This window comes from Talpa europaea (genome assembly GCF_964194135.1).
Source record: "Talpa europaea genome assembly, chromosome: 13".
In the NCBI taxonomy this organism is placed as follows: domain Eukaryota; kingdom Metazoa; phylum Chordata; class Mammalia; order Eulipotyphla; family Talpidae; genus Talpa; species Talpa europaea.
Window position 1 is genome coordinate 68455308 of NC_140080.1, and position 15367 is coordinate 68470674.

The window sequence follows — 15367 nt, forward strand, 5'->3', positions numbered from 1 at the left end:
AAGTTTAGCAGCAGACATAGAGTAGGATATTGATATTTCTGATTGAATATGAATTTGGAAATATTTACAGAAAAATTATGCCTGTTCAGTCTTTATTATGTTTAGGGGTAAATATGTGCTAGGAAAAATAGAAAAAATTCTATGTCTAACCCACTGTTAAAATGGGTATATCGTTGAAAAGTAAATATACAATTGGGCCTGATATATCCTAGCCAGATGGCCTATTTCTTATTTAGTTCATTTTCAAGAATCATGGATGGTCAGAGCTAGAGATTTTAGAGTTCAATGAAACCACATTTTTCATTCTCAGATGAGGAAATTGTGGCCCAAAGTAGTTCAATAATGTTCTCAGTATCATAGGTCTCTTGCTTTCCTGTCAAGTTCAATGCTATATACATGCGTAAAAGTTATATGCATTCACAAAAACTACAAAAGGTTGTAGGGCCTCCCTGGTGACACAGGGGTTAAAGTCTCAATGCTATCAAGCTATCACCAGCCACTGTAGCATGAGTTTGCTCCCTGGCCAGGGAGCTAACCCACATGGCACAATTGACCTCTCCAGTCTGGCCTGCTGCTTCCCTCGGCACTGTATTTCAGCATATCTGCCTGCTTAGCTCCCCACTCTGTCTCTGGTGAATCTTTTCACACACACCCCCGCCCCCATCCCCGCACCTCTGGCCTACACCCTAGTTCTTGTATGCATAAATAAATAAAAAATAAAACTTAAAAAAACAACAACAAAATACTGAAAAAGGTTGTAGTCATATACACAAACAGGGAAGGAAAGGACTCAAAACATGACTCTAAATATACGTTGCTTCCAATAAGACTTTTCATTAACGAAAGAAAGTATAAAGAACTTGAAATCACAGGTGGTTTGATATTTGATTCTTAAAAGAAATTATTCAAAATGTATACATGATATTCTACTATTTTCTTTAAGAAAAATCTTAAACATTTTTATGCAGCTATTCTTAAAATTCTTAATGATTAGTACAAAAAACAATTTTTCTGGAAAAAAATCCATTACTATAACTTTGATGATAAGGAATAATTTAGTTTACCGAAGTCATTGTTACAATAAATTGTTTGTGCTTTTCAGTTATTAATGTCCTTGGTTTTTATTTTCTGTAGACATCATTATTCACTTCTTTAATGTGTGTGGTAACTTAAAAATAATCCCATCTGCAGAAGAGCCAAAATAAATGCTTGCCCCAGGGTTCGGCTAATTTACACAGGGTAGATTTTATTTGGTCAACATGTTTTTTACTTGGTTAACTATGATTATCTAATGAGAAACCCCTTTAGCAAGAAACAGGAGATGCAAAAGTTATTGTGATTTAAAAAAAAAGAAGACCTTTCAAATGATTTCCTCCAATTGCATACAAGCGATCATTCATTACAGCCAAAGTGTGGATGGCACGTTTTGTGTTCATATCTTGTTTTCTAGCCCAGACGTCCATCACGGGGTCATAGCAATATAGCCAAGGGACATATTCTCCATTGTGTACACCCCCTGTGAATTAAGCATATACATAAAAGTCAAGAAATGCCTTGGAACTGAACTTTGGAACGGAAAGTAGAGGAATGACTTGCCTGAAATGTATATCTTCCCATTGTGAACTGCTCCTGCGTGAGCTGCCAGAGGCTGTGGCAAAGAGGACACATAACGCCATTCGTTTGTTTCTAGATTGTAGCACTCCACACTGGACAAATAGCCGGTTTCATTCCTTCCACCAATAACATATAAATGTTTGTCCAACCGACATGCATAGAAACTGGCTCTTCTACAATGAAAACAACAATGTAAATCACAAAAGGAGCCCAGTCAGTGTGGAAAGGAGTACATCCTGGTTCAGAGAGGGTTGCTGACCTCTGGAAATGACAAACAGAGGAATCTGCTAAATCTGAGCCTTTTGCAGTGATTGCATGCATTTCCCATTTGGTTAACATTCTTTTATATTAGTGTAACAGGAAAGGAGATATTCAGCAACTCTTTGTGTGAGCTCCTTTTCACACATGTTCAAGTGCTCACTGCTGTTTGGGATATTTGGTACCTTGCAATGATATCACGGTAGTAAGACAAAGTGAAAAATGAGGTAGGTAATGTAACAATAATAAATTATCTTGACATTCACTTTCTTTATGGTCCTTCAAGGGTCATTGTTCCCAATTTATAAGAGAACTACATCATCAAAAAATTTCTTCAATTATCATTTTTTCTCTCCCCCCTGTATTACGGCAAATAGAGAAACTTTCTTGAACTGAAAATAATATTGAAATTACAGGAATTTTATCTTACATGGCTTTTGCTGTTAATTCTTGTAAAGTGAAAGATCTTTTTTGGTTTCTTTTCAAGAGAGGCTATTTATTAAATTATGCCAGTATACCAGGAAGGGCAAAAGATGCAAGCTGTGTTGAAAGGAACAGAAACAGGTCGACCAATTCTGAAATGCTGAGACCTGATTTAGAGTTTCAGTAGACGAGTGGAAAGTGGTGATCCAAGAGCTATTTTAAAGGCGTATGTAAGACTTGATAACAAGAACGAGGTCTGAGTAGAATCAATGAAAAGGATTAAAAAAATTTGCATTAGGGGCCTCCCCGGTGGCGCAGCAGTTGAGCGCTGGGTTGTGAAGCTGCCTGCAGCCTCTGAAGCGCCGGTTCAATCCCCGGCTGCTCCCCGGCCACCGGAGGAGGGTCCCACATGGCGCGCAGACCTCTCCTGCCGCCCGCTGCTCCCCTCAGCAGTGTACTTCGGTCCTTTTGCCTGCTCTGCTCCCCGCTCTGGCTCTGGTGAATTCTCTCACCCTCCCGTGCTTCTGACTGTACCCACTGCTTGTATAAATAAATAAATGAATAAATAAATAAATAAAAATAAATCTTTAAAAAAATTTGCATCAGGATGACTAGATTAAAAATCTTAAGCTTTGCTTTGTATTTCTCATCGATACTACTGGAATAATTTGCTTCATAAGGATAACATGTGGTCCAATACAGAGTAAGTAAAATTAAGTGGTAAATCTCTCAGAAAATATATTGTATATTTGATAAATAAACGGCTTTATAAAAGCTGATGCCAAGACTCATGGCCAACATGAATAGTAAGTGAAGTGTCCTAGAGGTCTTTTTTTTTTTTTAATCAGGTAAACCTATAATCAGTATAAACACAACTTGAAGATTTTCCCAAATTGTGTTTACAAAGTGCTGAAATCTCCAGGAAGCAGTAAAATAGTATCTTGATGAACAGCTTGGTGTCTGGAATCAGATTGCTTGACTGCGATATATTGGATGTGTGGCCTTTAACATGTTACTTGTAGCTTCTCAGTGTCAAATTCTTCACATGCCTCATAAAGATGATAATGGTACCTTTCTCCCAGGATTATTTGCAAATACTCATCTAAATATAAAAATTAGGTTAAAACAATTGCAAAATTAAGTAAATATAGATGGACAACTGGTTCCTTCCATTTCTCTAACTAGATTTCAATTGCTCTCTTATTGAATATCTTAGATCAAGATTATTGTAATACTGGTGCTTTATCTTCTCAGTAAAAATGTTTTACTGAAGAGACATGTTTACAAAATTCTACACTAAAGTAACAAACATATTTCTTTGCACCGCTGACACAAGGGTCCTTCAGTACCCCCCTTCCATATGACAGGTCTTGGAGTCTCTGAAACAATTAATCTACCAATTTCACTATGGGTTAACGTGATCAGTTCTTCTGTGCCTTATATTGTGGTCGAGAAAAGCAAGTCATGACAAATATAAAAGCACTATTCAATAAGTCTAGGTAATGAGGAAGACAAAGCTCTCCTTCTCTTTGGTAGTATATGCTTTTTTTTTATCTAGTCTGAGTTTCATTTTTTTCACTTTTTCTGATTTAGTTCCTTCCTTATTGTGACATTAGTTTAAAATCTGTCAGAACTATTTTTTTTTTTTTTTTTTTTTTTTAGCTAAGGCATTCTTAATTTAATGTTCCATGTGTATTCCTAACTTTATCCACACAGTGTCACTGTTAGGATCTAAATGGAAAAAAAAAAAATCAATAGGTTTCCCTTCCTGACTAAAATTGCATTTTTATGTAGAAATGCCAGTAGTGAACATACTCTTTGCATGCCCAAAGAAGAATTCATGAAATGCACTATAGTACCCTCTTTCATGACAGAATCAATGCAGTCAAGGTGAACATTTATTTGCTCAGCCTAAAATTTTACTACCCCAGGGCCTCCCCTGGTGGCGCAGGTGGTTGAGTGCTGTGCTGTGATTCCGTCCATGGCCTCTGCAGCACCGGTTTGATCCCGGCCGGCGAGGGTCCCACATGGTGCAGCAGACCTCTCCTGTCTCGCCTGCTGCTCCCCTCAATGTATTTCTTCAGTCTGCCTGTTCTGCTCCCCGCTCCGTCTCTGGTGAATCCTCTTACCCTCCCACACATCTGGCCTGTACCCTGGTTCTTGTATAAATAAATCTTAAAAAAATAAATTTAAAATAAAATTACTACCCAGGTTTCTCTAAGGAATTTCCTTTTCCTCCTCCCCACAAGAAGCACATACTTGGTTCAGGTTATTTATTTATTTTTTTTTAAAGTAAGTCCAAGATTATTGAATATTTCTTAGTAGAATTACACTGTCTTCATTTCAAATTGTTTTACTACTTCCCCTTCCCTACTCCCAGAGGCAATAGTCAGTGTATTGAAATAAATTAAAAAAGACTATTAATAACTTCTACATACATACTTTGAACCCTGTGTCTTGTACAGATCTTTAAAGGTCATTTCAGACTCTTAGGGTAGTTAGTTTATATCTGAAAACATGAACTTCAACCACTATCACCTTATCTCAACTTGAATTTTTGACTTTTCTCATCAGGTTAAAAACAACAGATTTTGCAAACAGAATATTGTCTCGCATGGTTTCTTGTAAGGTTGCTAGAAACAAAATATTTAAATTTGGAAACATTTCTGATGCATTTGCTTCTAGCTCTTCACTTACTCTGTGAAAGAAATTGTTGCTGTTCTCCCAACTGCTTTTTCTTTTTAAAGTTTTCTTTTTAAAAAATTTTAAAGTCATCAAAGCATTTCTATTGAACTGAGTTTACATCTTTGCCTTCTTTTCCTTCTTAAAGAATCGAATCTTAAGTCTGACATCAAAACAGCTCATCAGCACTACATTTATATTTTCTTCTCATTTCTGCCAGTAAATTCATAGGTAGCAGGCAAGCAATTCAAAAGCTGACACTAGGTGGAGTGAGCCTAGAAGCTGAACTGGGCGGATGTTCTGCACTTTTTATTAAGCTCCTTTGGAAGTGCTGTTTAGGTGAGACATCCTAGGAATCTGGCCAGCCAGTTCTGTAAGGTAAAGTTACCCTAGCGGTGATTTGCAAAGTTTGTCTATTATTCTCAATCACTTTGATGACTTGTCAGCAGAATAATAACTTCTCAGCAGTTTGGTAGTCACTACCAGTTTGGCAGGGAGGAGGTAGGGAACTTCTGGTGAGGTGGATTCATCATCTAAGCAATGTAAAATAAATTAAATGTTTCGAGAAACTTCCATTCTAAAGTGTCATGTGTGTTTTATTTTATTTTCTTCTTCATTTACTCACCAATTAAAGCACGCTGGTAACTGATCATGCTTGCTGTTTTGAATAGAAGCTTGGCAATGACAGAAAAATGCCATTTTTAAGTTATGGATTGCTGCCTGGGTCAACCAACCCATAGGAGATATGGAGCTAGAAGATTGACTGGGCATTTGTGAGATCTGTTTTTTCCCATTCAGCTCTGTAAGGAGCTCTTTATTTGGTCTATCGAGTTGATTGTTCTAAATCTAAAAAAAACCTTCTTTTACTAGGGACCTGACATGATATACCATAATGACTTAGAAAGAAACGTTAAACAGTCCATCCTGTCAACGGTGGCTGCCGGGCGCCGACAGACCATGGCGGGCCTTTTTATCAGGTCAATGAGCTGCTAAAAATTGTCTAAGTAGGACCCTGCCATGATAGGCCGTAGTGCCTCAGAGGAAGTCATTATAGAATATCAAGTAAACAATACACATTTAAAAAAATTACTAATTAGGTTTTGCAGCCGTACTTCTCATCCTTAGGGGCTCTACAGTGAGATAATTGACCGCGACATGAGTTATGCCTCCCAAACCCAAGGCGTGAAGGTTAATTATCATGGTGTACAGCCCCCAGCAAAGGGGGCCACGGTGACAGGGAGCTGACATTTCAAACATGTTCCCAGTATTTATTTTTCAAAATTTTTTTAAATAAAACTTGTTGGAATGGTTTTGATTAAAGGGCAAAGTGATGCAGCTACAATAACAAGCACCAGGAAATAACTCCCTAAGAAATAAACAAGGTGACACATGAGGTGCATGGAAAACTGACACCAGCAGGGTTTCTGTCTATAAGGAGGCACGAAGGGAGGATTGAGAAGTTTGTCTGGTTATTAATTGATTCAGAATAATTTCTTGGGGTACCTTTGAACTAGACAGTGCTAAAAGCGTATATGGTCCTTACTGTCTATCATTCTACATCATTTTTAGTGTGCAGCTTTTAGTTTCCTGAGAGTTTTCATACCTTAACAGAGAATAAAAAGTTAGATACTTAACACCTTCACAACACAGAGTCATATTGTCTTGTTCTGATAAAGCATGTTTTAGAGTCCATGGTATTGTCTGAAAATTTCCTTTCAACCTGGAATTTATGATTAAGGATCTAATTTGAGCTCAGTGCAACTCAGTTGAATGTTCTTAAAAAAAAGCTTTTAAGGTCAAGGGTCATGAGGGAAGATAATCATTTCTTAAACAATTTAATCAAGAAGAAATAAGTTGCAGCTTATTTTTACTCTTAGAGGATTTGCTCAAGAGGATGTCAGAATATTATTAGAAAAGAACCAAGTGTTCAAGATTTAGTGTGTAAATTTGCATATGCAGATTAAGAAATGGCCTCAAGTGTAAATAACAGCCAGGAGAGAAAAAGTATGTATAAACATAGTAGCCACTTTGTCTTTTGTTGCTATCATGAGAGGACACTTTGTAAAACTATTTTTTTTTCAGTTAACAAATGATCTGGTTTTTAATGTATAATGAGAAGATATATGAGAAGGCAAATTAAAGGAACTGAGTTAGCAAGACTTTAATACTTCAATATTGACATTTCTGCATCCAAAATGCCTATCACTGTGATTTAAATATATTATCATTAAGAAGAGTGGGATCGTCAGTAAGATTTTAGTTCTGCTTGCTAAAAATCAAATGCAATGTGGTAAAGAAAGACAAACCATGCATTTTTTTTCCATTAGAACAAATAGTTGACTTATTTGTTTATTTTTCTCCATTGAATTAATGAGGTAGTTAATCCAAATCCACCAGGTCAGGTTTGGTGCTTTGCCTCATATGTCTTTTCCATGGCTCTGTCCAGCACACCTTATCATGGAAACCACTCAGCCCCCATGTTCCCTGTAAAGCAGTAACAATATTTCAGACACAAGCCCAACACTTACCTTTCTTGCATGGGTGGAAGTTGTATCCAGCTATTAAATCGGGGATCATATCGGCTGACAAAATTTGTACTGTGTTTTCCTGTAAATATATATTTGAGACACTTAAAACTTAGACTTCTTTCCTGTTTGTACATTTAATAGTTCTTTTTAAAATGTCTCTGTTCTCAGGTTCAGCAAACAGAAGAATTCAGTAGAATGACTATTTATTTCTCAAATGTATTTCTTCTTTTTTTTTTCTTTCTCTTTCCTCTGTCTTTTTTTAGGGGAGTGAGTTATAATAAAAATAAATTGACCATAATTATAGCAATTAGTTGTTAATCAAACCGGTTTCATCACAAAATTGGGGTAAACCTTTCTGGGTTTTCGTGTTATACTTTAGGAACATGAAATTATTACCTATAAATAAGCAGATCCAGAGACTACCTTGTAAGACATCTCTTGTTAAAGTTTTTTTTTTTTTTTAATGATCCAATAACTAGCAGTGGTGGAGTCTGCTATTATTCATGGAAATGACACAACCACTACAATAAGTTTGCAAGAGAAAGTCAGTTTTAGTCTATGCATATTGTGTAAGTTCTGTGCATGCATTTGGTGTAAGCACAGTTGCTGTGATGTGTTACAGGTACATTTGCTGAAATACGAGTCCTCTGAGCTGGTTAACCAGTTTATCCTCTCTGTTGAGCCTAAGAAGCACAGCAATGCCTCCAAGGTATTAAAATGATCTCATTTTCCATATAGATTGACACCAAAGCAAGAAATGGAAGCACAAGAGTGTACTCCATTTTCTGTGTAGCAGCTGGGATGACAATAACCTTTTTTTGTTTTTTTTTGTTTTCGATACAGCACCTGAGGCCTTAACTCTAAAAGTCTGATTTTGTTCAGACATGTGTCATTAAACTTACAGGTACCAAAATTCACCACTACAATAACTGATATGTGTGTACATGTGCTCACACAGGCATGTAGACAATATTATTATTAATCATACAATATATGTTGAGCACATATTCCATGTCTTATGTGTTCAAGGTTCTGAGAATATATGGGTAAACAAGAAAAACAAGTTCCTGTCCTTATAAATGAATAAACTAATAAACATTATCAAGTGGAGATGAATGCTATAAGGAAAAATAAGGTGGAGATTAATAGAGGGGAGGCCAGTTTAAGCAGGATGGTCACCCATTCACAGATGTCTTCTCAAGTTATTCAGGAATTTGCTGACTGAACCTGTGATGGTGAGCCCATGGCATATGGAATGTCCCCTAGCTGGCTACAAGTTAAAAACTATCAAGAATGTTGGGGTGACATAGAAGTCAGAGGGGTGTGAAGGTCAAGGGGTGGGCTAGTGTAGGGTTGTGTATTTGATATAAGAACTATAGGAAGCCACCTCACTGAGAAATGAGGAAAGTGGCACAATTTAGCCCTAACAAAGATCACACTGGTGCTGTGTGTAGACTCAACAGGGACCATTCTGAAGGCAGGAGAGTTACCCGGTGGCCATTGCAAAGCCAGGGCAAAGAGTTGATAGTGACTTGAAGGTGGTGCAGTGTGGTCAGGTTTGAGATTTATTTTATGGAAACAGTTATTAGAATTTTCTGATAGTGTGAGAAAAATGAATTAATTTAGGAAGGTGGCCAGATTTTTAGCCTTAGTAACTAGGTAAAAGGTTTTGCAATTGGCTGAGGTAAGGAAGACCAGGCAGGAATAGTGTGGGGGGCTAAGCGGAAATATCAAAAATTCTGTTTTGGACTGAAACTTCTTTGAAGCCTACAAGGTCTCAAAGTGGAAGTGTCTGGTAGTCCACTGGCTAAAGGAGGTGGCAAATGTACATTTTGGAGTAACTGGTCCAGGGATATTATTTAAAATCATCAATCAGGATGTCACCTGGTAGGGTAGGGTATGCAAATTGAATGGCTCTAGGGTAGATAAGGAAAAACTAGGAAAGGATAGGAATTGTTGGCGATGAAGATGGGAAAGGTATTTTGGAAGCCCCATCAAATAGTTTAAAAGGAGTACAACTGAGAATTGATCAGGATATTTGGCAACCTGGAGGTTGGTGATGGCCTTGACAAGCCTTACTTCATTAAACAGGTGGTGATGAAAGCCTGAGGGGGGGTGCTCCTCTGGACTACCTTAATGTGTAAGAGCAGGGGTGAGAGGATAGTCAACAATTTTTAGAACTTCTGACATTAAAGGATTATAGCTGGAGAGTCATGATTCTTAAATTCTTTTGGGAATTAACCTTGGAATCTATCAAGAATGGTGTTTTATTTCTATAGGAAATGATGGTAAATTTGAAAAAAAACTCAATTATAAGCCAATTCTTGACATAATCTTGCCTTGAGTTGAGTCTCCGTTGATGAAATCACAGTGTTTGGAGGGCATTCTCACTTCTGGCATTCTTAGCTTTCTGTATATGCCCAAACAAAACTTTATTAACAAACCTGGCCACATGAATCCTCCCATAGGATCCCTGGAACTCACGATCTTACATCAATGAAATCCCTTTAACCCTTAAATTCTCCTCGGAAGGGTGCCTTAAACTTCTTTTCTAATCACTGACCTCTGAGATTAACCTCTGAGTGTCCTATTTTCCCTGCTGCTCACTCTTATGAGGACTAGGTCCCCCCAGCTCCACCACACTGTTTCTATCACTGGAGGTGGGTAGCACTTCCAATTCTTCTACATTGTCACCCCCACATCCTTAAGAACCACTATTTTAAAATATGTCTTCAAATTATACTCCCTGTTGCCTTGCAATACCACCTACTACACTTGATCCTACTGCTTCTCACCTTTTTCATTTCTTTCTGACTCTTCCTCCACTTCTACATTTTTTGTGATGATATCCTTTCACCAGACACCATTGTTGACTATCACTCAGGTGACGTGTGAAATGGAAGAAGGGTGAAGTTTTCAGTCAGTGGTAGAGGAGAAATAACTGAGGGGGAAAGGAAGCCCCCTCCCCATGGCAGTTATTCTGGGAGCCAATCATCAGTAAGTGACAAAATGTAAATTGCTTCTCTGTAAATTGGGGCACTGACAGAATATATGCATATATATCATTAGAATATTATAATGCATTCCTCTCATTAATCATGTGAAAGGATTTAATAGGAGTTAGCATCTATAGCTGAGTAAAATTTAATATATGTGTCCTGCTTATGTTTCCAGTAACTAACATGTTTCATGATTTCAAAGTTTGGTCTTAATAATCAAGATAATAAATCAGTAAAATAACATTTGTGTTTAAGAGCATGTATTGAAATGTACAATGTTTCATTTCATTCAGGGACATGCATCCTCAGACACTGTTTTCATCAGACTTCATCTTTGGAACTGACACATACAAAACATTTGAACCCAAGGAGTTTTAATTTTGCTTCCTTTCCAGCAATGACATATAAATGTGTTATAGGTTACCATAGGATTGTTAGTATTCATAAGGTTTGATATTCTTTCTTTCTAATTGTATGACATAATATAATAGGAAAAGCCCGTATTTTTGAGAAGATGAATTCCTCCCTGGTTTTCTAATTAGGGAATGATAGAGTTCTTTGTGAGTAAACAAGAGCCACTTTCTGTTATAATATAATACTAATTTAACTTTACAAGGTCGGAGGCAAAGCAAAAGATTGTTGTTTAATATCTAAACAGATGCATATGTTTATGAAGGGGAACAGTGTAGCATAGTAGTTAAAGACTAGGGTGTTGGAGTCATGAGACCTATGATGGAATCAACTCATTCTCTGCAAGCTATGCATACTGACCAGTTATTTAATCTCTTCAGGCTTAGTGTCTTCGTAAAACAAGAGCCATCATGGAACAAGCCTCACTGGATGGTTGTGAGGATTGAATGAAACAAGGCAGGTGAGTGCTTAGCAAAATTCCTGGCAAAAAACCATCACTTTGTAAATATTAGTACTAATGCTATATAATTGATGAGATGGAAGAAAATTGAAGCTACTTGGAAAATGCTGAAAGGATGTGGTGTGTGTTCTGGTTCCCACACCCTTTCTGTTGTGAGTGTTGGTTGCTCATGGTCATGCAGCTCCCCCTGTGGGGAAGTGCCCTTCATGGCATAGGTTGCTTCACTCCAGCCCTGGTACCCCCAGCTCAGGGAAGATGGACTCATTGACTTGGGAGTACAACGCTGGCATGCTTGACTTCTCTGTTTGGAGACCTATTGGTCCAGATCTATATGAAACGACTTCACATGCCCAAGTCAGGGACAGAGCGACAGCCTTGCAGTGGGAACTCCTAAAGTTTTAACGAGGGGCCCACCGTAAAGAGAGTGAGTTATCAGGCCTACACTGTGGCAGAATATACAATTAAAATACAGGGACTGAAGTTTTACAGAATTTGTCTGGACTTCCTAGTGGCTAAAGCAGAGAGGAGACACACACTACATCACAGGGATCCCACTGTTTCCTGCGGTGCACAGTGCCTCAGCTCTGGGCCTTCACACGGAGCGCCGTGAGCTGTGTGACAGTGAAGGGTGGCCCCACAGCAGTGCGACGTGGTGCTCTCTGCAGTCTTTCTTCAGAGCATATTTGTTGAGGGTATGAAACCAAATTGCTTTTCTTTTCAGGGGTGGGAGGAGTAAAATCAGTGAAATCCAGCAGCATACTTATGCGAGCCTGGGTAATTCGAATATAAAATCTACATTTTTTAGAGAGGAAGGAATATGTCCTTTATACTGTCCCTAAGCCCCCCACCCAATCTTTTAGCTGTGTGTTTGAGAGAAGCTGAAGTAGGCGGTTACAGGTTAGTTTAGGAGGCCATAAATCTCAGGGGCAGGTTTTCTAGCTGTTGATTAAGTTCTGCTCATAGGAGTGGGAGAATCATAGTGTTTTGTGAAGTTGAGTCATTGCACCAAAATTGGTATTTTAACAGAGGCCTATTCCACCTGGCAGAGGGGTGGGCTGAGAGAGCACTGTCATTAGAAATAGGACTTTGCAGCAGTTTTTTTGGGTCAGGTGTTAGCTTTAATCCGGCCGTCAAAAAGAATGTTCTTCAGATTATTTGCTTGGACAAACCCGTTATCTGTGCACTGTGTTTACTTACAAATGCCCCATTCAGTTCAAACCATTTCAGAGACAGGATAAGTTCAACAGTGTGTGTGTGTGTGTGTGTGTGTGTGCCGGGGGTGGGGGTCGGTTTACAGCGGATTATATGTAAGCAGGATTCTTTGTTAACACATTGAATACATCTTTGCAAAGATAAATTAGAGGAGGGAAAAGAACCCTTTCACCCCTGTTCCAAACCTGTTTCTCACAAAGCCCAGGACTGTCCCTTTTCCAGCACTGAAAAGTAGCAAGCAACACAACTGCAGCTCTTGAGAAAGAATGTCCCCCCTCTTCAAAGAAATGTTCTTTCAGGGTGGCCTGGATTGTTTTCCTTTAGGATTTTCTAGAGTGAACAGATGTAACAATTTTCTATAATTTGCCTTGGTACAGATGCTGAAAGAGAGCATTCACAATAAAATATATGCAGTATATGTAATTTCAGCTGGATGTTCTGGGGTTTTAAAGTAAAAATGTGTACCTGCAAGCTGTTTTATGGTTTCTCAGTCCTAATGATCTCTGTTACACAGAAGGTTACAACTGTAACTCCTCCTTCATGTGCAAGCTTTCCAAAAATATCTTGATAATTTTGCATGTTCTGCAAGGCACAGTGTTCTCCCTGTGCTTGGCGTGGGAAGGGTATTAAAATATTTAACTTCTCTTTGCAATAAATTTGTGCTGTAATCACATCGACAGGGCAGGTGGTGGCCAATCTGTGGAAGGAGCCCTTGCAAAAGGCACAGCGACTGGAAAAGGTCTCCAATAATAAATGCTGCAGAGGAACTCCAGGAAAGGTTAGGTACAGCATGACGGCAGATAATGCTTATTTATTGAAACTTCATTATTAGACTGATAAAATGGGAGAAAAGTGATGGAGAAGGTGGTGAGAATTCTTAATAGCTGCAGCTTGCTACCTGCCTCTGGGGAGTCTGTACTTATGCTTGTGGCATTCCTCAGGGGATGGATGAGGAGAGGGCTGGGGCGTCACTGTGAATTCAAATCCCCAGACAGTCAATGAGTGAACGCTCTGCTGCCTACGTCCTCTGCTAGTGCGTGATTGACCCTCCTCCAATTGTCAGCCCAATTCGCTGACTACTTTATTGTCCCTGCTGCACAGAAATATATTCTCACAGTAATGACAAAATGGTCGGCTTCTGGTGCCTTGCACGATGCACACACTTGTTGCACATCTACTGTCAAGTTGCTCAATAGTTACCGTTAGGGTTCCACTGGTCCTCGCCACCCAACACGAACAGGAAGTTTTCCACCTCCACCACGCAGTGATGGGCACTGTTGTATGGCATAACTGGAAAGATTAAAAAAAAAAAAGGATGTATGAAATTTTTCCATCTTAGGACTTGATCCCTTGGCTCACTTGCTATTTGCTTTCACCAAAGTGTATAAAATGAGAGACAAGTCAGAAGGAAGAGACACTCGCGGGCAGCAGAGCGGGGCGCCCGTCTATCCACAGCGGCGCCTGCGGTGTGCTCACAGCCACTTCAATCCCAGCCCCTTCTGATGAATTTTGCATAATGTTATTCCACAAATTAGTCAAGAACAACCTGTCGTGCTGCTTTTGATGCTCAAGTTCTCCTCACCTGCCTGGTGATGGGGATCACGTTCCAAAACGATGACTGACACCCCCAAACGGTCAGGGCTGGGGGTTACTCCTTGGAAGAAATAACCCTGCCTACTCTTGGAGCTATGAAGATGTTCTGCCTAAACTTGGTTTGTTGGCAATCTTTCCAAAAACAGACTCGGGGTGCTGGGTAGCTTTCTATTCCACAGCAATGAGCAAGCTGAATTTCCATACAGTTTCAAGTTTTTAAATTAAGGTCCTGCTGATTTAATGCCTTCTCCAAATGTATACGCTTAATTTCCTGTACAATGTCATTAGCAGCACAATCACACATTTTCTATCTATCTGCTTAGGAGCTCTTCTGTAACGAAGATTAAAAACTGTCTGGAACATCACAAACATCCACTCCCTCGTCTCACCCTTCTCCATGCCCCAATGTGGTGGCAGTGAGGAGGGGGTGTTATTTAGAAACCCACTAATGCCAGAGTTCTCTGCGTGTGTTCTCATTTACATTTTCTTCTGGGAGACACATGGCCAGAACCGGAGCCCCCTGTCGCCCTGCGGGCAGTGCAATGTCAGTCGCTGTTATTGTACTATCATATGGTAAATGTAAACTTACCCGGCATTAGTTATCATATCACATGCAGTGGTTTGGGCCCAGTGACACCAGTAGGAAAAATGATGTCCTTGTTCAGCTCATCATATGGGCACCTTAAATCTAGGTGAGGACAAATGGGGAGGTGATGTGCATGTGCAGGCAGGGAACTTATTGCTTGACACGGATCAACAGAGCACTTAAGAAACCAGTGCAGTGGGAAATCAATATGAGTCAGGGCCAGCTCTTCCACTTTGTGGTCTTGTGCCAGCGCTGGGGGAGAGAGAGAAGAGTGAGAGAGACAGAGAACAGAGAGAGGGGGAGGGAGCCAGCGAGCGAGAGCGAGAGTGATAGAGAACACCTATCCAATACCCGAGTAATTTAGGATGCTATACATCTCTCATTTAATTTTGTTTTTATTATCTTTAATTTTCCACAGAATGTACTTATACTGGCTGAGACATGCAAATAAAACTAGTAAACAGGCACACTTTTGAAACCTATAACATCTTCTGAAAAAGCAAAACAGACCAAATCAGAACTTACAAAAGGATTTTAGGAGTTCTGATTATTTTATTATTCACTTATTTCTGTCACAATAGTCATTGTTTTATGTAGACTA

At 39.1% G+C, this 15367-nt stretch overlaps 1 protein-coding gene across 2 annotated transcripts in view; it reads right to left on the minus strand.

The window, feature by feature from the left end:
* The window catches only part of KLHL14 (kelch like family member 14), a gene marked incomplete at both ends in the record, with an annotated part of 91930 nt that overhangs the window by 3920 nt on the left and 72643 nt on the right, over positions 1 to 15367 (minus strand). For both annotated transcript variants that reach the window (XM_084251762.1, XM_084251761.1), the window contains 4 exons: positions 1358 to 1516; positions 1597 to 1787; positions 7506 to 7584; positions 13788 to 13877. In XM_084251762.1, the coding sequence (XP_084107888.1) occupies positions 1358 to 1516; positions 1597 to 1787; positions 7506 to 7584; positions 13788 to 13877 (519 nt within the window). The remainder of the gene's footprint in view (positions 1 to 1357; positions 1517 to 1596; positions 1788 to 7505; positions 7585 to 13787; positions 13878 to 15367) is intronic.